The sequence below is a fragment of the Crocodylus siamensis genome, chromosome 1 (assembly GCF_052110815.1).
Source record: "Crocodylus siamensis isolate JL-2025a chromosome 1, ASM5211081v1, whole genome shotgun sequence".
Lineage (NCBI taxonomy): Eukaryota > Metazoa > Chordata > Crocodylia > Crocodylidae > Crocodylus > Crocodylus siamensis.
In genome coordinates this window covers 273,228,614-273,254,032 of record NC_143395.1, presented here as the reverse complement: position 1 = coordinate 273,254,032, position 25,419 = coordinate 273,228,614, and the positions used below count along the sequence as shown (strand labels likewise).

The 25,419-nt window shown below is 41.6% G+C and overlaps 1 protein-coding gene across 3 annotated transcripts in view; it reads right to left on the bottom strand.

Moving 5' to 3' along the window:
* SH3KBP1 (SH3 domain containing kinase binding protein 1) overlaps positions 1 to 25,419 on the bottom strand; it is a 361,555-nt gene that overhangs the window by 160,738 nt on the left and 175,398 nt on the right. For all 3 annotated transcript variants that reach the window (XM_090062600.1, XM_090062582.1, XM_090062591.1), the window contains exons 4-5: positions 19,893 to 19,999; positions 1,495 to 1,621 (exon numbers count right to left, since the gene is read on the bottom strand). In XM_090062600.1, coding sequence (XP_089918726.1) covers positions 1,495 to 1,621; positions 19,893 to 19,999 — 234 coding nt within the window. The remainder of the gene's footprint in view (positions 1 to 1,494; positions 1,622 to 19,892; positions 20,000 to 25,419) is intronic.

The following is a 25,419-nucleotide window of genomic DNA, read 5'->3' as shown; positions in this document are numbered from 1 at the left end:
TCTCTTTCTCTGCCTGCCCTTCTCTCTCCCCTTATCAGAAAGGGAGCAGATGCAGAGGGGGAGGAAGGGCTTAAAGGCTGATGGGGGGGAAGGGCAGGCACAAGCAGGAGGCAAATTGTTTGACCTTCCCACAACACCTACCTCTTCGCTGCCTGCCTCCTGCAGCAATGGAAGAGATGAATTAAAGATAATCCACTAATAATTAGATTCTAGACACTGAAAATTATAACAAATTTATACATTTTCTGTGTATAGAATCTAATTATTGGGGGGGTCATCTTAAATTCAAGTGAATACAATAATACTGAGATTCTGGCATCAGCCTACAAAAGACTGTACACCTCGTTCATTTCTGCCTAACTATAACACACAACTCAGCTTGATTTAAGCATTTAAAGTGCTGCAAAGAGCAAAACAGCTTATAAAGGGACAGTTTAGCAGATAAGCTTGCCATTATGCTGAAATACGTAAATGCAGTTGGAAAGCTTTTTTTATGCATGGTATATGTAATGCAGGACCTGATAACCACACAATTTGGAGATAGCACAGAGAAACTTTATTTAAAAAACAAACAAACAGTAAAACAAACAATTATCCACTTCACACTGAAATAAATTTATGGTTAAGGTTATTCTCTTTATATCAAGGAAAATTATACACCAGGAAAATCCATCAGCACCCTCATAGAACTACCAGTTGAGACACCAAGTATAAAGCAGTACTAGAAATTCAGGTGAGTGTGTGGCACTATCTAAGGAGAAGGAAGCCTTGCTCCCAGCTCTGGCTTTCTGCTCCTTTGGTTTCAGGGGCTTAGAGTGATAGGTGTGGTAGATGCATGCTCAGCATTATGAAGGAGAAAGTGGCCCACATCCCCAGTGGCATATCTAGGGTGGGGTGACTGGGTCAGTGGCCCCCAGGACAGCTGCTAAAGGTGTGTGTGTGGGGGGGGTACAGCTGCCACTGACAGACGTGATCATACCGATGGTGTGGAGGCAACCAGAAGTTGCAGCTGCCCAACACCCTGGGCACCTGGCTATGTCACTATGATGCTGTATGTCCTTAAACCCACAGGAGGACTCATGGTAAAATAAATTTACTTATTGTTCATGCTAAAATACATTTTTAAAAAATCCACCATGTAGATGCAAATTTGCTTAGTTATTGTAATCAAAGACAAAATGGCCACACATTTCATTCTGACATAGAACTCCTAAACAGATACAAGGCAACACTGCTTAGTCTGTAGGCTAATAATAGATGGAGAAAAAAGTTTTAATGAAAAGGACAATACCTAAAGTGACAGCATTCATGGCCTTATACAGTACAACCAGCGAAAAGACTTATTCATGGCAGCAGATTTTTGAAGAGGAATTCAGACTCCACATAAGAGGTAAAAAGACATGGCCATTCTAGCAAGTTAAGCAATAAACAAAAAAACACAGATTGGGAAAGGAGGAGGGGGATTCCAAACATTGATAAGGCTTTGTTCCTTACTTGGCTTAGTTATTTGTTCCTCCTGTGCAATTCCAGCATCGTCTGAATCAGAAAGCTCCTTTATGAAGTTGGAGGGAAACATGCCAGTCTTTCCATTAAGTATTCCTTCCCACCAGCCCTCTTCCACCTGCACCAAGACACAAGCAGAGCAAAAATGTAGTTAACACCTACACCGCTTTTCACTTACACAGCCTGGGATACAAATCTATAAGTTCCTATAAATATTAAAATGATGATCTTGAGCTGCTTGCATGAGTTTTTCACAAGGGTTGGGAGCACAGTGTATAACATAGCAAACTTTTCATACCCACAGGATGCATGCATAGTATCTCCCAATTCATTTGCATCTGCAGGATTCACAACCTGCTTAATTCGCAGCCAGTTGCCAAGCACAGGATAAGTCAGGCAAGCTGCTTGCTAGGCTCTGACTTCAAAGGGAGCTGTTTCTCCACTCAGCTGGAGCTCATCAGCAGTCCTGCACAGCTGATGGGAGCAGCAGCACCCTTTAAATTTCAAGCTCCAGGAAACAGATGGAGCATCTCAGCAGTCCCACACAGTTGTGTGCTGCAGTTCTGGATACTCCACTATCCTTCCCAAGCCTTCATCTTTGCTTAAGGGTAAGGAATTTCAAAGTCCTGAACTGTTTCTGTACATTTTCTGTTCATGTTTACATTATTTTTACTTGTTCAATTACTACATAGACAAGTCATAAATAAAATGAATGAACAGTGCTTTACAATGATAGAGCAATACATATTCCTGCACTTCACTTTAAATAAATTGATTCAACCACCAATATATCAGGTACTTTTTGTTGTTGAAACATGACTCCCATGCTCCTACTCATGACAAGATGTGAATATGAACACAGTATCTACATGAGAAATACCATATCTTTATCAGCAGCTTCTTAACATTTCCACTTCATTACATGATAACAAGCATCACATAAAACAGAAGAAATCTGGAAAGAGAGAAAGAGAGAATAGGAAGGAAAGCATTCATGTGCATCAGATTCCAGAACAGATAATAGGACCTACTGGTTCAGAGATCATAGATTTTATTAGACCAACCAAGAAATCACAAAAAAAAAATCTTTTTCTGCAACCTTTGTCAGGCTCAGGGCAAATTAAAGATGGTAAAAAGTCCCCATAGGTAGAAAATAAACTTCATTCTTGCACAGAAGGTGGAAGTCTGCTCCTCTGGGTCCATGAGAATGTCTTTGTGAGTTGCTCTCTGACCAATAGGGCTACCAAATACATCCCTGAAACATGGAAGATGCCAAATTTTAGCCGATTTTGGATTTAAACTTAATTGCTGAATAACAAGAAAGATTTCTATACCTCCCAGCCTTTCTGCCATCTGACACCACCAGGGAAGGAATCCTGCCTTCTCTGCACATCAAAGAGCAGCTCACAAAGACATATTTTCATGGACCCAGAGGAGCAGGCTTCCTCCCTGAGCTTCCTCTGTGCAAGAATGAAGTTTATTTTCTGCCTATGGGGACTTTTTGTCGTCTTTAATTTTCCCTGAGCCTGAGGAAGGACATGTGAGCCCAAAAGCTTGGGAAAAAAAAAAAAACCAATTTTTTTGCGATTCCTTAGTTGGTCTAATAAAAAGTATCATCTCTGAATCAAGAGTTCCAGAGTTTTGCATTTCTTTTTGTCTCAGACCATCACGTCTACCACATACATCCCTAATAGGGTCTACTGAAATAAATGATGTGGCCAAAATGAGCACGGTCATTTCATAATCACAGGACAAAATAAATATATCAATTAAAAGAATTAATTCCCCCATGTTTAATCCATCCAGTATGGAACAGCAGCATCATGCTAAGAAATGACAGCCCCTAAATATCCAGTCCCTTTAGGATACAATAGGCCAGCAGGGAATGACTTATTCTTTGCATCAACTAAGCATATTCTTGACAGATTAATATTTTCCATCCATCAGGGAATGTCTGTGCACCAAAAAAACCGACAGGACAGGACAGCTTCAATCTGTGAAATATCAGCTTGGCGTGTCCCTTTCCTGGCAAAAAAAAGTTTATGAAAACCAGACTCCACTTGTTCTGCAAGTTGTTAGATGTTTACACTGTCTTAATTGTATTTTTCCAAAACAATTGTTGAGCAGTATTTAAACAGTTTCAGTTATTTTTTAACTCTGTTTCACATTAAATATTTTTGAGAATTTCAAGTTCTCATACTCGCTATCATTTATTAAGAACCTAATAGTATCCTAATAACTCACTAACAACTAACAGCAATTCTTTTTTCCAACCTGTAGGGGGAGGTGATTAAGCGCTTAAACAGTTGCACATTGTAACATAAGCCTATACACACTTCCTTTCGATACTATTTATCTACTCTGCTACACTATAAATATAATGTCTTATCAACACTGAAGTCCCTCTTCTAACCCTATGATTCTACTTCAGGAGATTTTTTCCCCTGTGACTTAGCTTTCAGTTAATTTCTTGGCCTCTGTTGATTTCTGCCTTTAATTTTGAATGAAGCTCAGATCAGCATGACTGTTTTCATTTACCAGCTTCCGTAGTACCTTTCCATGACAAAACACTTTGTTTATGCATCAGTAAAAGCAGCAAGTTCAAGAATAACTTTGGAGGAAAGAGGCTGTTAGCCAACTACTGCAGAAGAACCACAAGGCATCCACGGACTTGAATAAGGGTGGGATTTCACCTGTTGATCTCATTATTTCTTAATGCATGTATTAGTTCTTAGGTTCACTTGTAGCACTACAAAATGTAACACTATTGCCCCTTGTAGACCTCACACTTAAAAAGTGATTAACCAGCTTCAAATGCTGTTTGTTTCATTTTTTGTAGTGCTATAATGGCCTAATTAGGGATGCAAATGTGGCTTGCCCACAAAGACAGAAGGGCAATACTTGCTTTTGGCATCTCTGGTCAAACTAAAATGGTCAGGGACTAGCACAGAGAAGAAAATGGGATTTTCAACAGCCAAAGGATTTTTCACATCAATTTTTAAAGAGGAAAATGAGAGGGTTAAACACTTTAAAATGCTTCTGATATAAAATACATCCAGTTTTAATAGCACATTACTCATTTTAGACATCACTGATAAGAACTGAACATTAACCCATATAACACTGATTCAAATTCAAGTCTGAAGTACTGACTGACTAACAAGTGGACAAATACAACAGACCTTTCACAAACCTTTGTAAGATTGGGTTGTAAAGTGCTGAGAACACTTAATCCCTTAATGAAGTGGAGCTCAACCTTTTACAGCAGAGGGTGCCTTTGACCTGGCTGCACCAGGGGCCACTATTCCCCTTTGTTAAGGACAGCAGGGGGAGGGAAGTGGCTGTCAATGTCAGAAAGAGGGGAAGGAGAGAGGAAGACAATTTACCTCTGGTAAACAATCACAGGGGAGGAGAGAAGGAGAAAGGAAGGGAGAGAGTAAGTAGCCTCTGCTATAGGGAAAGGGAGCTGCAGAGGGGATTAGCAGCATGGCACAAGGCAGGGAAGGGGATACGCCAAGCTGAACTGCTTGTTACCAATGCCCTAACCAAGAACCAGATCCAGTCACTGCAGATTGAGCATCTCTGCCTTAATATCAGGCATACCAATATTCCTGTGCAAGCAACTTGCTTCTGCATATTTCCTATTGATTAACTTCCTTAAAATGAGCATGAATACTAAATATATGGTGTGTGCACACAAACACATATACACACAGATTCTGAACTTGTGATTATTCACTTTTGCATCAGCCAACAGGCTTATGTTTGAGTACTGCATGATACTTCCAGACCCCACCTGATAAGCAAGAAAGTAAAGCAAAAAGATCAAAGCCTTCCCAAAAGAAAATGCAGCAATGTCAGTAAGACACCTAGACTTACCATGGTTTAAAAATATATATATTTCTACAACACACATATCTGTGTGTTTTTATTACACACATTGGTTTAACGATATTCTACACAGCAAACAATACATAAAGCTGTCTGCAGGATTTAGCAGTCCCAAATTGGGACAATCCAATGCCATGTGTTTTGGAATGATGTGCTAATTTTTAGCCAATAAAAGCTTACAAATGGAAATGCATAATTCATGAGAGCAACCTAACTGGAAGTACAAGCACTTAGTAAAATCTGTTACTATACTAATATAACTAAGTGCTTTCAGGATTTATGTTCATGGCTCCTAATTCTTAAGCTGCCAGCATTCATTCATGCATTATAAAATCAACCTCTTTTCATTTGAACCATGGGTCAAAAGCAAGTATTCCTATAGCAGAGGTAAGTTAATTATAAAGAAAGTACCGTACATGCCATTTGTGGTTCAGACTGAATATGTCTGAAACATTTTTTAAAAATCTGGCCAATAAGAATCTGCAGTGAGAGATATTTTAAAAGATGCATTTTTTCAATGTGTTATATCTGCTGACTGCCTTCTGGAAAGACAATGTGCTTCTTCATCTTGCCGAGCCCCTTAGGCTGTCCACACTCCTGTCATGCCACATTTTAAGAACAGCAACATACATGAGGATGACTGGAGATATTTAATTAGTCCACAATACATACTTTTCTTTTTGTGGGGTGAGGGAGAGGGTAGCCCCTTCAAGCCAAATACATAGAGCACATCTCTTGTATTGCATCGGGGCCGACAGTACTTTTACTAAGAGTTTAGAGTACAAATAGTATAGATGCTTTGGATAAAGATGATCCTCCCTCAGGCAAGGGGATGGACTAGATGACCTCCGGAGGTCCCTTCCAGCCCTGCTTCTCCATGATTTTTCTGATAAATAAAGACTCTATGTGTTACGGGTATTGGTCCAATAAGGCTGGCCATCAGTGGAATAAAGCTCTTTGATGTGAACAAGGGTGCCTGGTCCAGTGGGAAGAGGGTTTTGGAGAAATACATGCCAGACAAAGAAGCCAAAAATACAATGTTACTGCTATTATAACAACAGAAACTGCCAAAAGTCCCACAGAAGATGAAACAGGGAGGAAGGACACCAGCATAAAAGAACAAATAAGATTGGAAAGATAGTAAGTAAATGAGAAATTGTAGTTATTTCTACTTTCAAATGCTTGGGGGAGGTGTTGCTCAAATAATACATTAGGAAGCTGGACAGAGATACTGGGTCTAATTCAAGATGTAACCAAGAGATTAGACAGGGAGTCACAGGATACCCAAATCTGCAGTATTCATTTGGGAAGGATACTGTTAACATATACACACATGCACCCTCATGCTCCAAAGGGGACTAGCTAATCACGTTCAATCTTGATCAACAGCTATGTTCATTTGCATCACACATGTTTGAGTAACATTTTTTTAAAAATGTGTATTGGTTTTTAAAATACAATACAAAAATCAGGAAAAACATGCATCAACTGGGGCAGGGGACTGGACTCGATGATCTTCCAAGGTCCCTTCCAGCCCTAACGTCTATGAAATCTATGAACTATACATGTAAAACAAACCTGTATCAGTACAATAAGCAAAAACAGAAAAAAGGGGGGAGGGAAGAGGGAAGGACAGAAGAAGAGAAGAATACAGCGAGCAACAATCTAGCTACTAAGATATTCCAAGAAGTCCTTCCATATTGCACCAAACTTTTCAAAGTAGTTAAGGCTGTTGAACATGACCTACTCTATAGATACCAGCTGTGCCATCTTATTGTACCAGATTTTGGTCTTTGGAGATGTCTTACTTTTCCAAGGCAGCAACATAAGCCTGAGTGCTACTAATAAGGCCTGCTGTTAAGAGCCCAGTTTGGAAAGGATTCAGTTTTAATTCTTTAGGGATACCCTCAAGAACACACATTTGCCAAAGCTATCAGTGCTGCGCTCAAAACCATGTCTAAGATGAAGTCTCAGATCCACTGTTGATATCTGAATGTTGGGAACTGCTGATCTCTTCTTGGATTCTGTCATCTGTATACCTTGCTCTCCAATCTATTTCCGGCTTAAATAGTCTGTAGTCAGGTTTGTTATGCGATATTACATATTCATTGAGTGGGAACACAGAATGGGAAGAGGAGCAGATTTCAAGGTGAAAAATAAAGTATCTGGAATATTTGCCATACCATAAGCCTCAGATCCAGACTGATTATTTATACCTGATACAACCACATAAATCCCCATTCAACTATTTTCAAAAGGTTAAATTCAGAATATAACTCCAAAGCAAATGTAATATGATTTCCTACTAGAAACTTTTTACATGCACAATATCCTTATCTATCAACTTTCACCACAGCAGTTTGTGGGACCCAGTATGTAACGTGCTCAGTAAAAAACAGAGGTAGTTAGCTGTATGAATCTCTAGCCTAGTGGAAAGCAGGGTAGAAATGCACCTTATAGACCAACTAAACCAGAGATACATAAGCTTTCTTGAGCCTCAGTTCACTTCATCAGACCAGAGGCTCTACAAAGACATGCACAGAGCAGTCTATCAGAGACAGTGATCTGATCAATTGTAGTCCATTTCATTCAGCTGAGCGTGGTGCAATCCAGGAGCAGAAAGCAGTTGTTCAGTATATGTTTTGTGTTTTAGTAGTCTGCATAATCAACAAATCATCAGTTTGTTTATTAACATGTTAATGCAGCAGTTGGCAACATTTTTCAGTGGTAGGCCCCATGACTCTGTTGGCTCCATCCAGCCTAAGGGTTGTGCCTGGTCTAACATATTTGACTAGCTATCACTCAGTCCCTGTGTTAAGAAGCTTTCCATCCAAAAAATGCCCAAATACCTTTCCAAAGGTACATACATCAAAGAGAACACCTAAATTTGTCAGACTGATTTCTATCTGGGGAAATGGAAAAAATATGAATATTTCTATCCTCCTTGACTAGAATAAACAACAGGATGAGGAAGATATAACTACAGAATTAGGCAGAAGGAGAGAAGTAACCTTGAGTCAAGGGAAAGAAGGAACTTGGGAAAAGAGGTTGGAGTCAGCTAAGAAGCTATCAAGATTTCTTGCTGCTGGTAATATAAGAAACAGAAGGAAAATGCATCAGGTTAAAAGGTCATTAGGGAGGCCTTTCTAATTTAGTTTTTGTATGTCTACCAAATCTAACAATCCTTTTGCTTATCTTTTTCCCAGTTTATGTAATAAGCCTAATCTGGCTTTCCACCTTCATTTTACTGGAGGATCTGGAAGTAAGAGTGATTTCAGGGTGGCTGATAGTAACATTCTGCCATTTTATTTTTCAATTCCAGGATACCTCCAGGACTCAAAAGTTTCTCCTCCTCTAAGATGCCAAGTCTGGCCAGCATACTGGTTACACTAAGAGTGAAAGGGGACTCACAAATGCAAGTCAAGCCCCAAGGTATTGAGCTCTGGGGTCACCCCGGGCAGGGACCAAGGGATTGTCACATAGGGCCTCATATTAAAAATCAAAACAGATATCCTAAAATCAGCTAGCGTACATAAAGTATGCAAAATGGAACAATATCATGACAGTAGCTCAAACCTGCAGGCAAACACCACTAGGATAACCAGTGGTGGGCGAGGGGGCCATGAGCTCCAGGCACTGATTGAGGGGATGCTGGAATGGACACAGGGGGGCACCAGAATAGACACACCTATGCTACACTTCTGGTACCTACCAGTTCTGGCTGCATGGAGTGGGAGATGGAGCTAGAGGCAAAAGCAGGGTGCCATCCCCCACCATCAAATTAAGGGCTTTATATCTTTTCTCAGTATGGCATTCAGCAGTACCTATAGGGAGGCAGGTGAGGCACTTAACTTCTTGGCCAGAGTCACCTTCCCCTGTAGCTGCTGTGACACTAGATCCCCATTGCCTCCATCTCCTGGGTCCTGGACACCAGCTAGAGTCTGTAGATGCCCAGGGTGCCCCACCCCTCTATGCCCAGGGCGCCGAAGGAGCTTGATAATGCTGTGGCAAAATATACTAAGCTGTTGCAATCTTAAGTACTATTACTAAAAGGAAACTATAGCAAACAAACTGCACGGGCAGAAACCTTTGTGAAGTGCATAAGAATGAATTCTAACTAAATGAAAGAACTGGGCAGAAGCACAAAATTAGCTCCAATGCATGATTTTCTGCCATAAGAGACTGGCTGGAACTGACAGCAGGATTCTTAACCTGTCTTACTTCCTGAAACACATTTCTCAACAATGCATGGGGACGGAAACAGGAAGACAGCCCCCTCACTGCTTTGTTTCTCTGGGTTAAAAAGACGGCAGCTCTGGCCAGTAATATAACTTAGGAGAGCCTGGGAACTGCTTTTGGGTAAGCGGGAGGAAAGAGAAGAAGGGCAAAAATAATGCTGTAGCTACCCTGGTATGCCTTTGGTTTCACTTTCATACTATCAGATGGGAATAGTTTTGTCCAAGTACTCCTCCAGGGTAGAAGAAAAATATAAAGAACACTTGAAAAAGAAAGAGAGACAGTGACAATACATACTCATGATGTTCTATCCCAGATTTAGAAATATTGTCAAAAAAGCATTTCTATATATATAAATTCTAATGACATCGGAATTAGATTAAAACCTGGTGCACCTCAGTCACCTCAGGGATGAGATTTTTGTCTGTCTGCTGGCACATCTTGGATTCTGTCTTCAAGGTACAAAAGAAACCACTGGAGAATAATTCCAGACAAAAGCTGCAAGTAAGAGTCACAGATACACCTATCTATAGCAGCAGTACTGAAAACTACTGAAAGATCCAGTGTAACCAAAATAGCTATGAAACCAGATCTAATATCATCAAGAGTGTCGTAAATGGCTCTGATGTATTTAGACTCATCTCCACAGGAAGAATGAAACCCAGCCTGAGACCCACCTACGGCCTCATTCATGTTTAAATACATATAAACCCTCCTAATAATTTAATTTAAAATGGTAAGATTTGAGCAATAGTGTACCAGCCACACAGCATCAAGAGTTTCATAGTTGGTAGGGTTGGAAGGGACCTGAGGACATCATCAAGTCCGACCCCCTGCCATGGCAGGAAAGAGTACTGGGGTCAAACGACCCCAGCAAGGTGATTGTCAAGCCATGTCTTAAAGACCCCCAAGGTAGGAGCCAGCACCACTTCGCTTGGAAGTTGGTTCCAGATCCTAGCCGCCCGGACAGTGAAGTAGCACCTCCTGATGTCTAATCTGAATTTACCCTCCAGCTGTGGCCTGACCAGTGTCACATAGAGGGGGAGTATCACCTCCTTGACCCTGCCTGAGATGCATCTGTGGATGCATGGCAAGGTGCGGTTGGCCTTCCTGACTGCATTCCCACACTGCCGGCCCATGTTCATCTTGGCATCAATGGTGACTCCAAGATCCTTTTCTGCCTCTGCACTGGCGAGAAGGGAGTTCCCCAGCCTGTAGGTATGGTGCTGGTTCTTCCTCCCCAGGTGTAGCACCTTGCACTTGTCAGTGTTGAAACCCATCCTATTCTCGTCCACCCACCCCTGTAACCTGTGGGTCCAATTGTAGCATATTCCTTCCCTCTAGTGTGCCCACATCCCACCACATCTCAGTGCCATCAGCAAATTTGAACAGGGTGCTTTTTACCCCCTTGTCCAAGTCACTGATGAAGATGTTGAACAGTGCGGGCCCGAGTGCTGGGGGACCCCCCTGCCCACATCCCTCCAGGTCAAAAATGACCCATCCACCACCACTCTCTGGGTGCGGCCCTCCAGCCGGTTGGCGACTCATTTGACTGTAGGTGTCAACACCACAGTCCCCCAGTTTCTTAATGAGAGTGGGGTGAGAGACAGCGTCAAAGGCCTTCCGAAAGTCCAGAAAGACTACGGCCACTGCTACCCGTGTATCTAAGGCTTTGGTGACTTAGTCGTAGAAGGCCACCAGGTTGGTCTGATAGGACCTGCCTCTAATGAACCCGTGTTGGTTGCCCCTAAGCATAATCTCCCCTGCTGGCCCCTCGTGGACATGTGCCAGAATAACCCTCTCAAAAAGCTTGCCCAGGATTGAGGTAAGACTAACTGGCTTATAGTTCCCTGGGTCCTCCTTCCTCCCCTTTTTGAAGATGGGAACCACACTGGCCCTCTTCCAGTCCTCTGGCACCACACCAGAGCACCACGAGTGCTCGTAAAGCACTCATGCAGCAGCAAACTTTCTTAACTAGGCAAAAACAGCATGTTGTTATTTTGTGGTAGCTAACCTGCGGTAAAATCCTACAGAAACAAAAAAGCAGTTTACAGTTTTCACATGAATTAGATCAAATTAAAATTCCCTTCTAACTCATGTGAAAACTACAAACTGCCCTGTTTACACAGGATTTTACCTCAAGTTAATTTGCTCCGGTTAAGAACATTTGTGCTTTGGTGAAGGTAAAACATGAATGTTTAAAAACTGTGTCATTAAAAAGGTTTACTGAATAGTTTTTGAAGTAAAAAAAAAAAAGGTTCCTCTTCTATTCTACAGAATCTGGAAAACCAGATTTCTCAGAAAAAGTTAATGTCCAACAGGGTAACCAAGGGGTGAATACAATATACATAAGCCCTTCTATAACCTTGCATATTGGTCTGTTGTTAGTCAACAACAGTTCAATAAAATCAGTCACAGTCATGAAAGGGCAAAAGAAAGAAAAACTGCAAGAGATTTGTGCTGCAAAGACTTTCACACAAGCTGCATGTTATATACCACTTTGAGCATGCCTGAAGTTTTGATGATTCTGTCTTGACAGTACATCAACAAACAAAGCAGAACACACACACACACAAAGCCCTTATCTGTGCAGAACATTAAGTTTGCAAAATCAAACTTTCAAAAGTTGAGAAATGCCAATACTTAGTTCCCATGTGAAAAATTAATTTGCCCTCCTTGTACAATAACACTATGATAGTATCTTTAACTGTATTACCACATATCGTTTTTCCCCACCAGAGGAAATATAGCCTTATTTAAACGAATGAATAGATGGTCTTTTTAACCTTCTCGTAATGACCTTGTCTTTTCGTTTACAGCAGGGTGGCCCAGAACCAGTCAACACTCTCCCAAGGCACATCCTGTTTAAGAATAGATGTTTCAGGGCAACTGGGTCAAGTATCAGAGTAAAATGAATATATCCTGAGCATTATATATAGAGGACAGCTTTTAGGTCAAAGAGTCATGAAGGACTGGGTATAAGAGGAGGTCCGTGGGGAATACCTTGTCTCAGGGGGGATGGAACTGAAACCAAAGTCACTCCTTAGAAAGACTAAGGAAAAAGACTATCTGGAGATGCCAAGTCTGAAGCAGGGCCAAGAGAAACTCCATGCTTAGGGGAAAGTGGCTACCCAGGAGAGAGGAGGAGCCTAAAGACCTAAAAAAGAAAGGCTTTTTGGTACCTGAGAAAAGAAGGGCCAGAGCCTAAAAGGACCAAAGTGGGAACTGTTTTGTCAAGAGTGGAATAAAGCACTGCTTTGATGTAGAAAGTGTTTGGAAAGCGCTGGGGACATGTTCCTGGCACAAGTGCTGGAGCAGCCAACTAGGGGCCACTCTCTTCTTGACCTGTTGCTCACAAACAGGGATGAATTGGTGAGGAACACAGCAGTGGATGGCAACCTGGGCAGCAGTGATCACAGCATGATTGAGTTCAGGATCCTGAGAAAAGGAAGGATGGAAAGCAGCACAGTAAGGATCCTGGACTTCAGAAAAGCAGGTTTTGACTCACTCGGGGAACCTCTCAGCAGTATTACCGGGAAGCCAGTCTGAGGGAGAGAAGAATCCAGGATAGCTGGCTATACTTTAAAGAAGCCTTACTGAGAATGCAGGAACAAAGCGTCCCGATGCGCACGAAGACTAGCAAGTACAGCAGATCAGCTTGGCTTAGCAGGGAACTCTTCAGTAAATTAAGTCACAAAAAGGAAGTTACAAGAAGTCCAAACTTGGGCAAATAAATAGAAAGGAGCATAAGAGCATTGCTCAGTCATGCAAGCAGGAAGTCAGGAAGGCCAGAGTGCAATTGGAGTTGCAGCTTGCAAGGGATGTGAAGGGTAATAAGAATGATTTCTAGAAGTATGTCAGTAGCAAGAAGAGGATCAGGGAAACTGTGGGTCCCTTATTGAATGGGAGAGACAACCTTGTGGCAGAGGATGCAGGAAAGGCTAAAGTGCTCAATGCCTTCTTCACCTCAGTCTTCAGAGGCAAGATCAGCTCCCAGACGAATGCACCTGGCAGCAAAGTTTGGGCAGAAGCATCCAACAGTGGCAAAAGAACAGTTTAGGGACTGTTTAGAAAAGCTGGACATTCAGAAGTCCATGGGGCCAGACAGGATGCACCAGAGGGTGCTAAGGGAGTTGGCTGATGAGATTACAGAGCCACTGGCCATCATCCTTGAAAACTCATGGCAATCAGGAGAAGTCCCGGATGTTTGGAAAAGGGGAAATATAGTGCCTATATTTAAGAAAGGGAAAAAGGAGGATCCAGGAAGTACTAACTAATCAGCCTCACCTTAGTCCCTGGAAAAATCATGAAGCAGATCCTCGAGGAAACCATTTCTAAGCACTTGGAGATGAAGAAGGTGGTTAGGAACAGTCACATGGACTCACCAAGGGCAAGTCATGCCTGACCAAACTGATTGCCTTCTATGACAACATGACTGGCTCTGTGGATGCAGGGAGTCTGGTGGATGTGATATACCTTGGTTTTTAGCAAGGCTTCTGATACAGTCTCCCATGACATTCTTGCAAGCTAACTAAGTATGGGCTGGATGAATGGACTGTAAAACGGACAGAAAACTGGCTGGAGTATCAGGCTCAGAGGATAGTAATCAATGGCTCAATATCTAGCTGGCAGCTGGTATCAAGTGGAGTACCTCAGGGTCAGTTCTGGGGCCAGTTTTGTTCAATGTCTTCATCAATGACTTGGAAGATGGCAGAGTGCACCCTCAGCAAGTCTGCAGATGACACCAAGCTGGGAGGAGTAGTAGATATGCTGGAGGGCGGGGCTCAGATTCAGTGTCCTAGACAAATTGGATGATTGAGCAAAAAGCAAACTCATCAGGTTCAACAAGGACAAGCAACGTCCTGCACTTAGGATAGAACAATCCTATTCATCAATATAGCTTGGGGGCTGACTGGCTGGGCGGAAAAAGGACCTGGAGTGGACAATAAACTGAACATGAGCCAACAGTGAGCCCTTGTTGCAAAGGAGGCTAACGCCATACTGGGCTGAATCGGTAGGAGTGTTGCCAGCAGGTCAAAGGAAGTGATTATTCCCCTCTATTCAGCACTGGTGAAGCCACATCTGGAGTACTGTGTTCAGTTTTGGGCCCCTTCACTACAAAAAGGATGTGGACAAACTGGAGAGGGTCCAGGAGGGACCAACAAAAATGGTGAGGGGGCTGGGGGACATGACTTATAAAGGAAAGAGTGAGGGAACTGGGCTTATTTAGTTTAGAGAAGAGGAGAGTGAAAGGGGATTTAATAGTAGCTTTCAACTACCTGAAATGGGGTTGGAAAGAGGATGGAGCTAGGCTGTTTTCAGTGGCAGCAGATGACAAAACAAGGAGCAATGATCTCAAGTTGCAGCAAGGGAATTTAGGTTAGATACGAGAAAGAATTTTCTTGTCAGGAGGGTAGTAAAACATTGGAGCAGGTTACCCAGAGAGGTGGTGGAATCTTCATCCTTGGAGGTTTTTAAGAGCTGGCCTGGGATGATCTACTTATGAATGCTCTTGCTTTGAGCAGGAGATTGGACTAGATGCCCTCCTGAGGTCCCTTTCAACCCTAATTTTCTATGATTCTATGATTATTTTGGAGAGCAAAAAGGTAAGGAAAATGAGCCCTTTGCCATCAAGTGACATACTCTGAGTGCATCATGCAACACTCCTCATTTAGTGTGTGGCCACAGACAAGATACAATATTGAGAATGTGTGACATTAAGTAACTTACGACTATGTAATACTTCACTTTTACAGAGGTTAGAAATTGTACAAGTATCCTTAACGATGACATTTCCTAACTTTTGAGTGATTACATTTTGCAACTTTAATGTTCTCTTACTGAATAGGTCTGCCCCCTCCCCTTTCTTCTTTTCATTTTTAGGTCTAATTTCAAAATGAAAAAGACAAAAATCTCATCATTTGGAATTGTACTGAACCCCAGCTTCGGTCATCAGAATGGTCTGGATCTTTGGATCCACAGCAGACACATCTACCATGAAAATAACAGATAGCCACTGTAGGCCATTATCTTCTCTATGGACCAGCCATTAAAGAAGCATGAGACAAACACTGCCTTATCTCTGGACAGTGGAACCACCTTCACTGCAGTAATATATTGCAATACTGCAAAGACTTATTCATGTACTATGAGAAGCCCAACAGATTACTTAAAAGCACAGTCAATCTTTAAAATATATTGCAATATAAGGATAAAATAAAATCATGATTAATGGATTCCCAAAACTGCCAAATGATGTGCCAGATGCTCTTAAGCAAGACTTTTTTCATGTTATATAAAGGAGTTATAACAAAATATAATTGGCATTTGAGTATTTCAATTTAGTAAGAGAATTAGCTACAGTCATATTTTAGGAAAACTGTAATTAGAGTCATATCTAATGAGCCTAGAAGATGAACTACACAGAAAGAGCTATCAATCACATACATTAAAAATGTTAAAATAAACAAGGCTGAAAATGGTCTCATCTCGTGTTAGTTTTAAAATATATTTCTAATTTAATTTTGTTAATTAATTCTGTATTGGCATTTCAGTTTTTGTGTAGTTATGGGAATCTATGGTTCCACAATAAATATTTGTATCTATTGTTCTGAATGTCTGATCTTATAATGGATTTATATTCCACTTAGAACAAACAGAAAACAAATTTAAATTACTAGCATATCATGTCATCAAGGGATTCTGGTGACATTATAAACCACAGCACCACAGTTCATAAGTTTGCTTAGCAACTCACATGCTCTGATATAATCTAATAACTCAAACTTTAACTATTTACATAAAGCACAAACCTAGCATCCCAAAAACTTATTTGCTACTCTTCCACCTGAGCCCACAATACTATCTGCTACTTGAGGCTTCCTATTGTATCTATTAGTAACTATTACAGGTGCTATAGAAAAACTTAATCTATGGAGGTGCAACGCAGCGAAATCCCAAGCTAACTCTGCCCCTGCAAGGTTTGCAGCTGCACTGTCAAGTCAGCAGTGCCATATATGAACTAATAACCAGGGCTAAACACTGCTGCCTTGTGCATCTTTAGTCATTTACTCCAAGAGACATCTTTGCTTCTCTAGCAGCCATAGATTTAAATTCCTCAATTGATATTTTAAAACCTAACCAATAGTAGTACAATAGAGCTTGCTTTTATCTGCCACAGGTAAAGGTTAAGGTTTTGTCTACTACAAACGTGTTTTAAAATTAATTTAGCTTAATTGACATACAATACTGTGGAGATCTTCTAAACCAGTATAAACCAGGCTTATTTTGTTTTATCTCAAGTCAGTCAGGAATCTTTCAGGATAAACTGAAGTAAGCCACTCAATCCAAATTAAACGTATCCATGAGATTTCCACTGGTTTAATTAAGTCTGTCTAAAACTAATTAAACTAAATTGGTGCATCCTTTTTTTTTGCAAAAGTAATGCCTAACATTCAGAGGCAAATTAAAAGATTTAATATGCAGAGCAGGGGCAACTAGAAATGAGAGGGGATGGCTATATATAATGCAACCTCACAAAGTTCTACTTGCCCACTCAACTCACACAGTGGAAATCTTTTTTAATAAGCAAATAATCTGTGATTCAGTTTTTCATCTTTCGTCATGATGTTCATATTTGAACAAGCACACTTTGGTGATGGTGCCAGTAAATATTAACATTCTACAAGCACGATCCATGTATGAACCATGATACACTGCTTTTCTGAAAATCTTTATATTTCTGGCTTTCATGACTGAGGCCTAACTTCTTATGAAAACCTAATTTTTGTAATTATTACCTTCAAGACCATTTATTTGACATAAAGCAATGTTTAAGGATATCAGTGCTGTAGTTCTATGACACTTCATAGAGCAGCACCTCTAAGCAATGAAATTCATGCAGTTACTGCTACAACTTTCCACATCAAATCAAGTCCCAGTAAATCAGTGAAGTTTGCTGTATTTTTTTAGCTGTATTTTGTATTAAGCTGACAAGCACAGGAGAGAATAAATGACACTCCATTCTGTACCACCACTCCAAAGGCAAACTATAGTTATAAGAAGTGCTGCGTCACTACATTCACTGTGATTTGAAGAGTTCTGTTTGTTCTTCCATCAATCCAATCTGATACTACTTAGGACAGTGGATGGCTACCACTGCAAGACATGGACAGGAATATCCTGGTTCAGGCCCAACATGGCAGTGCGCCAAGATGCACCATGGCAGGGCAGATGGAACCTGTTAGTGTTGCTGCTTCCCCTACACCACCTCCCACCTCTTGGCTGCAGTGCAGGCACAGCTGGGGCCACACTTCCTAGCCCCAGTGCAGCTTCTCACCCACTGAAAGCTGAACCCACACTGCAGCCATGGCAGCAGGGAGGCAGAGGGGGAAGAGGTCTAGGGAAAAATAGCAGCAGTAGTGTAGGCACAGCTTCCAGCTGTCTGGTCTCGGCGCAGGTCCTCACTGACCTGCCCCAGAGGAGGCACAAACAAAATCTTCTGGCTACACAGGCTAAATCAGGCCTGCAGGCATATGTTGCCAATCTCTGACGGACGAGGTTAAGATATTGCTCTGTATTGTACTACTGCAGCTGGAAGTCCATAAGGAAGAACTCACATAGCTGATATTGTCAGTTACCTATATCTCCCTAGAACATAAATGAATACTGGAAAGGAGTACAAACCCATCTCCTGTCACTTGCCCATGATCCTGCCTACATGTTAGCCACAAGCAAACCTTTCCAATGCCACAGCAATCCTGGCAGTGCACTACCCAGGTCCATGCCAGATGTGCATATTGCTAATTTAAAAAGTGTTTGTATAATATTTAAAACAACTATTTATGAAAAATATACCATTATCTGCATGTGTGAAGGGGGAAGACAGGGAAAGTTATTCCTCAAGGCCAGCCTACTTGGATTGAGTAAGAAATTATTTTGATTCTTTGCCCTTCAAAAAAGTACTTATCAGTGTTTTAAGTGGGGCAATTCAAGGAAGATTTTTCTGTATTCATGCAAGGTCAAAGATGCTTCAAAACTGCAGTGACAACAATTCTCATGCTGCCTTGGAATTCATTAAAATGTTGGGTTAACTGTGTCTTTCAAATGTCCTCTCTAATATCTCATAATCTTGACATTCCCTATTACCATTCTGCTCACAGACAGAGTGAGGGTGACATGAGATGTCTGGTTCTGGGAAGAACAAAATGTGCAGCACTAGTGTATGCAGTCATGTTAAGGAGACAGCGATTACTAAAGCCCCTTACATTTTGCTATGGTAAGTAGAGTCTGCTAGATCTGACTGTAGGTTGCAGTAGACTTTACAAAAAAAAACAAAAAAAAATAAAACTAATCACATTTCTATCAGGGCTGGTTTATGAACTGTTCACTCACTGTTAAAAAAAAGCATCACACAACTTACGAAATAAATTATGCAAACCTAAAATTGAACCTTTTACTGGACTTCTTATCAGACTAAGTTCTTAGGTACTTTTAATGTTAAGTAAATACAAATTAAATGAGTTTGAAGAAATCCTGACTCATTCTAGAGATTTTATGTTAGTATTTCGGAACTTAAGCTTGATACTACTTGAGTCAATGGGCTAACTTCCAGCAGAGTAAGTGGAGCAAGATCCACCTCTTCAGTGTGCTGCCTGAATGCCGTGGTATCAATTTTATGAGCAGATGCACTCATTCAGAACCATTTCAAAAGGTCAGCATCTAAGCCTTCATAACTAACCCCTACTACAGCAAACTGATTTCCATTAAGTTTTATGACTCAACGTCCATACATAATATACATTATTTTTAGCCTCAACTTGGAAATCATTACAGAAAAAAGGAAGCTATTACAAAATTAGTTAGTAAAAGAAACATGAGATGAATTTCCTAGCTGAACTTTAAATGGCTCCAGTAAAATCTGTTAGCTATGCATGTCACTACGTGGAGATCATTCTTCCTTATAGACGATTTACCTGGAACATATGGGGAAGGGCTTTTTCTATTACCTTAGGTATGCATGCATGGTATGGACTATGAGCCACTTCCTGCAGGTAGAGTTCTGAAACAGCTGATGTCAACATATAATTGCAGAAACACAAGGGCCAAAAAGAACCCTAAAGCAACTTAAACATATGTATAAGAACAGTGTATAACACTTGTTTTTAATTTTGTTTTTAAAGCATATTACCATCAGAATGATTAATATATACAAAACATACCAGAATTGTATACATGTACAGTACACGGTAAAAGTTACTCACTTCTCCCACCACTTCAATGATGTCACCAACTTTTAACTCCAGCTCATCTTCATTCTGAGGCATGTAACTGAAAGCTACCTGACATCTTCTTCGTCTGTTTCTCTCTCCTAGTTAAAAGTAAAAGATGAAAGGGAAAAAGTTCGATTAAAATGTAACTATATTAAGACTCCCTGAACAAGTAAAAAAAAAGCTACCTAAAACCCTGAACAAAACCCAGCTGCACTGCCTCCTAACCATAGTCCATGGGAAACAGCTGACGATACAGCAGCATCCTACTCTGAACACCGATAAACATTTTGAAGATGTGCAATGCTTATTAAATGAACTTCAGGTCAATCTACAGGAAAAGACTGACATTCAGAAATGAAACATATTAGCATATAATTCCCTCCAACCATTTTTGTCTTAGATGCAAATTACCATGCAAAAATATCTGTTGATTTAAATATGGTGTCCAGGTAAAAATAAAAATGCCTGGCAATCAGCTTGAGTTCCATTCCAAAGACAACTGCATACCTACACACTAACATATGATGATGTTTTCATATTTATTGTCAAAATGGCTACTGGCCTCTATTAAAAAAGAGAAAAGTTACACAATCAGCATAGCTTTCCTCCAGCACTAAAATGCTCCTTAGGATAAACGGAGTAAAGTTATATTACTGATGACTTTGTTTTCAAACAGATTTCCAAATGGAAAAAGGAGGAGTGATAGCCTTCATACAAACACCTTGTAAAGCAGCTCCAATTGCAACAGTAGCTAAGGGCATTTATAGACGTGCTGCGGGGTGGGGGGGAGGTCACTGCCATTTTTCAGCATAGGGACAGTGATGCATATGACACTGGAGTCTGCTGGAGGACAGTAATTACCATGCTCCAGCAGACTTGATGAATCGAGCCTGCTCCAACGCGCTGTAATTACAGCATGTCAGAGCAGCTTCCCTGTATGTGTATAGGCACCTTAAGTTATTAACTTCTGCCATCCACAGGTTTAAGAGAAATATTTCACAAAAACATCATCATTTACTGGATCAGCCCATAGGTCCATCTAGCCTAGTAGCCTCTCTCTCAGTGGCAGATGGTGGATGCAGAGAAAACAGGGCATGTCCAGAATCTTCTACACCCCACTCCTCTCCCAATGCTGTGTCAATTGTCATGGAGCAATTTTTACTCAGCATCCAAGCTTTAAAAATAAACATATTTTAATGCAATTGAACTAAACTTGGTCAGTTGCTGTTTTCATAAAGATGGCAATTTATTCCTCTCCACTTAAACGAGTGTGATGCTAGGATGCAGCTTATAAAATCATCAAATAAATTAAAGACTATAAATAAATTCTACACAGAACATTTTCTGAATTGTGAAGATAGTAATTTTTTCCTAAAGATAGAAATCCTCATTATATGAACATCAGCACTTATCAAGTGGTGGCTGTTGACTGATTTCATAGACTAAAGCCCTTTAGTTGCCATGGTGTTTTATAATCAATATTGTGTGACTCTAGGATAAACATCTTTGATGTCGCTAGGAGAATATGGAATATGAACAATGCAGGATAGTACTGAAACAGCATGGATCTTCTTTTCTGAATATTTTCTTAAGGTATTTTTATGGTATATGTGCATCTTCCTTCCATTTTCAATTAGCACTGATTCATACACAACAGAAAGATTATCACTCAAGTACATGAAGACAATAAGACTCATACTCTCTCTCTCTAGGGATCCTTCAAACATTTCCTAGGTTTGGAAACATATGCGCCTCCAACAACTACACATTCTGTCCTCCTCTCATACTAGCTCCCTTTGCACACCCCACTTTTTTCTTTTTGTTCAGCATTTACCAGTACTGTCAGTAGCCCATTTGTTTTATTGGTCACAGGTACACTTCCTGCAAATTGTGCTAGGACAGGATCATGGAGAACCCTTAGTCTCTTACTTTGACTCATGATGGGTCTCTAACAACACAATCTTCAGTTTATAACGTATTTACTGACTACTACCTAGTAGTCCAATCACTTTGCCTAATCATGTTATCTACTTCCACAATTAGTTTATTCAAAGCAGGGATGAATGATGAAAAATCTCTTGCTGTAAAAAGAAAGAAGAGAAAGTACTAAATAACCAACAAGCATATATCCCCGTGGACTAAAAACTGAAGTCGCACATAAACTGGTTTATGTAATCAGAAACTGGTTTAAACCTACAACAGAACAAAAGTTCAGTGCACATAGACCAGTTTCAAAATGGCTGAAAATGGTTTAAGATTAAACTAGTTGAATGTATTATCAGACTTAACAGATCAGACTTACTAGTTTGTAACAGGCCACTAGATCTCCCCTCAGCCTTCTCTTGTGGAGGCTGAACCCGTTCAGGTCCCTTAGCCTCTCCTCGTAGGGCCTGCCCTGCTGCCCCCCTGATCATGTGAGTGGCCCTCCTCTGGACCCTCTCCATGCTGTCCACATGGGTCAAACTGGGTTTATGAAACTTCTGTCCCAGACCCCTTCCTGGTACAATCTAAATCATAGTCCCCCAACATCCCAGCATGCTTTCTAGCCCTGGGCTGGGCTGTGCTGTCTGCTCGAGCAGAGAAGGGTTGGGGGGTTGAATAAGGGGGAGGCAGGGACTGCTCCCCACAGGCAAACCCTGGCTGGAGTCTGGGGCTAAGAGAAGGGGTTAAACTTTACTTTCCCTGGGTACAGAACTGCCCTGACCTGCTAAAAAACTTATTGCTGGCTGCAACTGTGGACTCCAAATTCCAGAAGCACCTGAAGGAGGAAGATTAAATGATGAGCAACCCTGCAGAGTCCTGCTGATGTGACTGTGGACTGCAAAGCCCAGAGACCTCAGGGGCACTGGGAAGTAGAAGCAAATACACAGGCACGCTGGCTGCATGCCAGAGAGCCATGCACTAGTGCTCCCTGGCTTCTGGCCTGAGCCACTGCAGGCAGGTGGCTGCATTTCCTAACTCAAAAGTGAATGTCTGTTCAGTTGTTTCTCAGTTTAATCTCTGCAGTTTAGACTAACCTGCAAAGACTGAATTGATTCAGCCTCGGGCTTTTGACTTTATGGCTAAGTACAGACAGACAAAGTCATTGTTTTAAATACTCAGCAAGAAACAATACACAAATACCAATTCAGTGATGTGGGCAGGGGAAAAGGAGGATTTTGGCCCAGATCCTCAGAGAGATTTTGACGTGGGGAGGTACCAAGCAGAACTGACATTCTCATAACCAAAGCAAGGCACTAAGGTTGCATATAAAATGAAAGAAGAGTGGAGTTAAGTCCCTCAGAATGGGACTCTCAATACTCCATATGCTGAGTAAGGAGATGCCCATACTAGCCAACAGGAACTACTATAGTGAGGGATGCATCTTAAATCTTATCTGCTTCCTGGACTTTGGCTACAGTTAGGCAACTGTGTGAGACCAGGATTTATAGACTGAAATCACTTCCTAGACTAAAGACACCCCAATTGATCCTTTGGATACAGATAACTAATTCCCCCTGGCCACTGGAGAAGGAAGGAGTGGTAAGAAGACATGATGATTACCTTTTATAGAACAGTAAAAGCACTAGCTCCACAACTAAGACTCAGGTTCAATACCCCAACTCAGTTTGAGGGGGCTCAAACCCCAACTGCCATCTGCCAGGAGAGTGCATCAGCTGCCAGGATACAAGCATTTTGCACTACAGAGTTAGATAAAATATAGAAACAGTATTGAGACCAGGGGCCAGATGCTAGGACGCCACCTTCTAAGGGAATGGCTTCATTATTATGCAGTAGTCAAGCTTGCTGTCTCTTTGGCCCTGTGAAGCTTGCATTCCTTTCTGTTTTATAGTTTCATAGTTGGTAGGGTGGGAAGGGACCTGAACAGATCATCAAGTCTGACCCCCTGCCATGGCAGGAAAAGGTACTGGGGTCAAATAACCCCAGCAAGGTGTTCATCTAGCCTCCTCTTAAACACCCCCAAGGTAGGAGTCAGCACCACTTCACTTGGAAGTTGGTTCCAGATCCTAGCTGCCCTGACAATGAAGTAGCGCCTCCTGATATCTAGCCTAAATCTACCCTCTGCCAGCTTGTGACCGTTATTCCTGGTCACTCCTGGTAGTGCTCGGGGGAACAGGGACTCCCCCAATGCCTGCTGGTTCCCTCTGACTAGTCTGTAACAGGCCACTAGATCCCCCCTCAGCCTTCTCTTGTGGAGGCTGAACCCGTTCAGGTCCCTTAGCCTCTCCTCATAGGGCCTGCCCTGCTGCCCCCCTGATCATGTGAGTGGCCCTCCTCTGGACCCTCTCCATGCTGTCCACATCCCTCTTGAAGTGCTGCACCCAGAACTGGACGCAGTACTCCAGCTGCGGACTGACCAGTGCCTCATAGAGGGGGAGCATCACCTCCTTGGACCTGCCTGAGATGCATCTGTGGATGCATGACAAGGTGTGGTTGGCTTTCCTGACTACATCCCCACACTGCTGGCCCATATTCATCTTGGCATCAGTGATGACTCCAAGATCCTTTTCTGCCTCTGCACTGATGAGAAGGGAGTTCCCCAGCCTGTAGGTATGGTGCTGGTTCTTCCTCCCCAGGTGCATCACTGTACAGTGGCTCAACTTCAACAGGAGTGGAATATGTCCACCCCAATCTTGCCAATAGCCTGGTGGTTAGGATGCTCTCCTGAGAGCTAGGAGTTGCAAGTCTGAATCCTTGCAAAAACAGGAGAAAGAAACACCCAATGAGTAAGATGCAGAGGAGGGAAGGAGCCCTTCCTTACTCCACCTGTCTCCTTGTGTAAAGTAGTGGTTCTCAACCTTTTTTAGATGCAAGGCATTGCTCAGAAAATGCCAACTCTTAGCTTATGCTTTTGACTATGCTTTTTGACTGGAAAAATAGGATTGGCAGAGAGCTCAGAAAGCCCACAAGAGGTCAAAATATTTTTGACGCTGCAGGTCCCTATGTGAAATCGCTGAGTTTATCTCATGAATCATATGTATTATTCACAGCCCTATTATCGTGCAGCACCCTTCAACACCCTTAAAAGGATCTCATGGCAACCTAGGATGCTGCAACACCCTGGCTGAGAATCACTGAGATAAGATAACATCAGTTCTCCAGGCCTCTGTTTTACCAATCAAACAGGAATAATAATACCCCTCCACTCCCTCTTCCCAAGGTACTGGTAGGTTAAATTCATGTTTGGAAAAAAAGATGATCCTAGAAAACTCGACATAAATGCAAAGTAGCAGTACTGAATCATGAAGTTAGTTTCATCCACCCAGACATTAAATTCACATCAGTTACATACAGTACATCTAGGAATGAAAACAGGATGATACCAAAGAAGGAGGACCTACACATCATGTTCAATGTATTCTCCTGTTCAGACTTCCTCAAACGTTCCCATAAAAACTATCAAATTAGTCCCCTGGTTCTTTCACTTCTCCCTCTCCTCCTGAATATCTCTCTCTGGATGTCTAAGAACAGCAAGGAATAGAGGGAAGAATCAGAGTACTACCCAGGTCTAAATGCA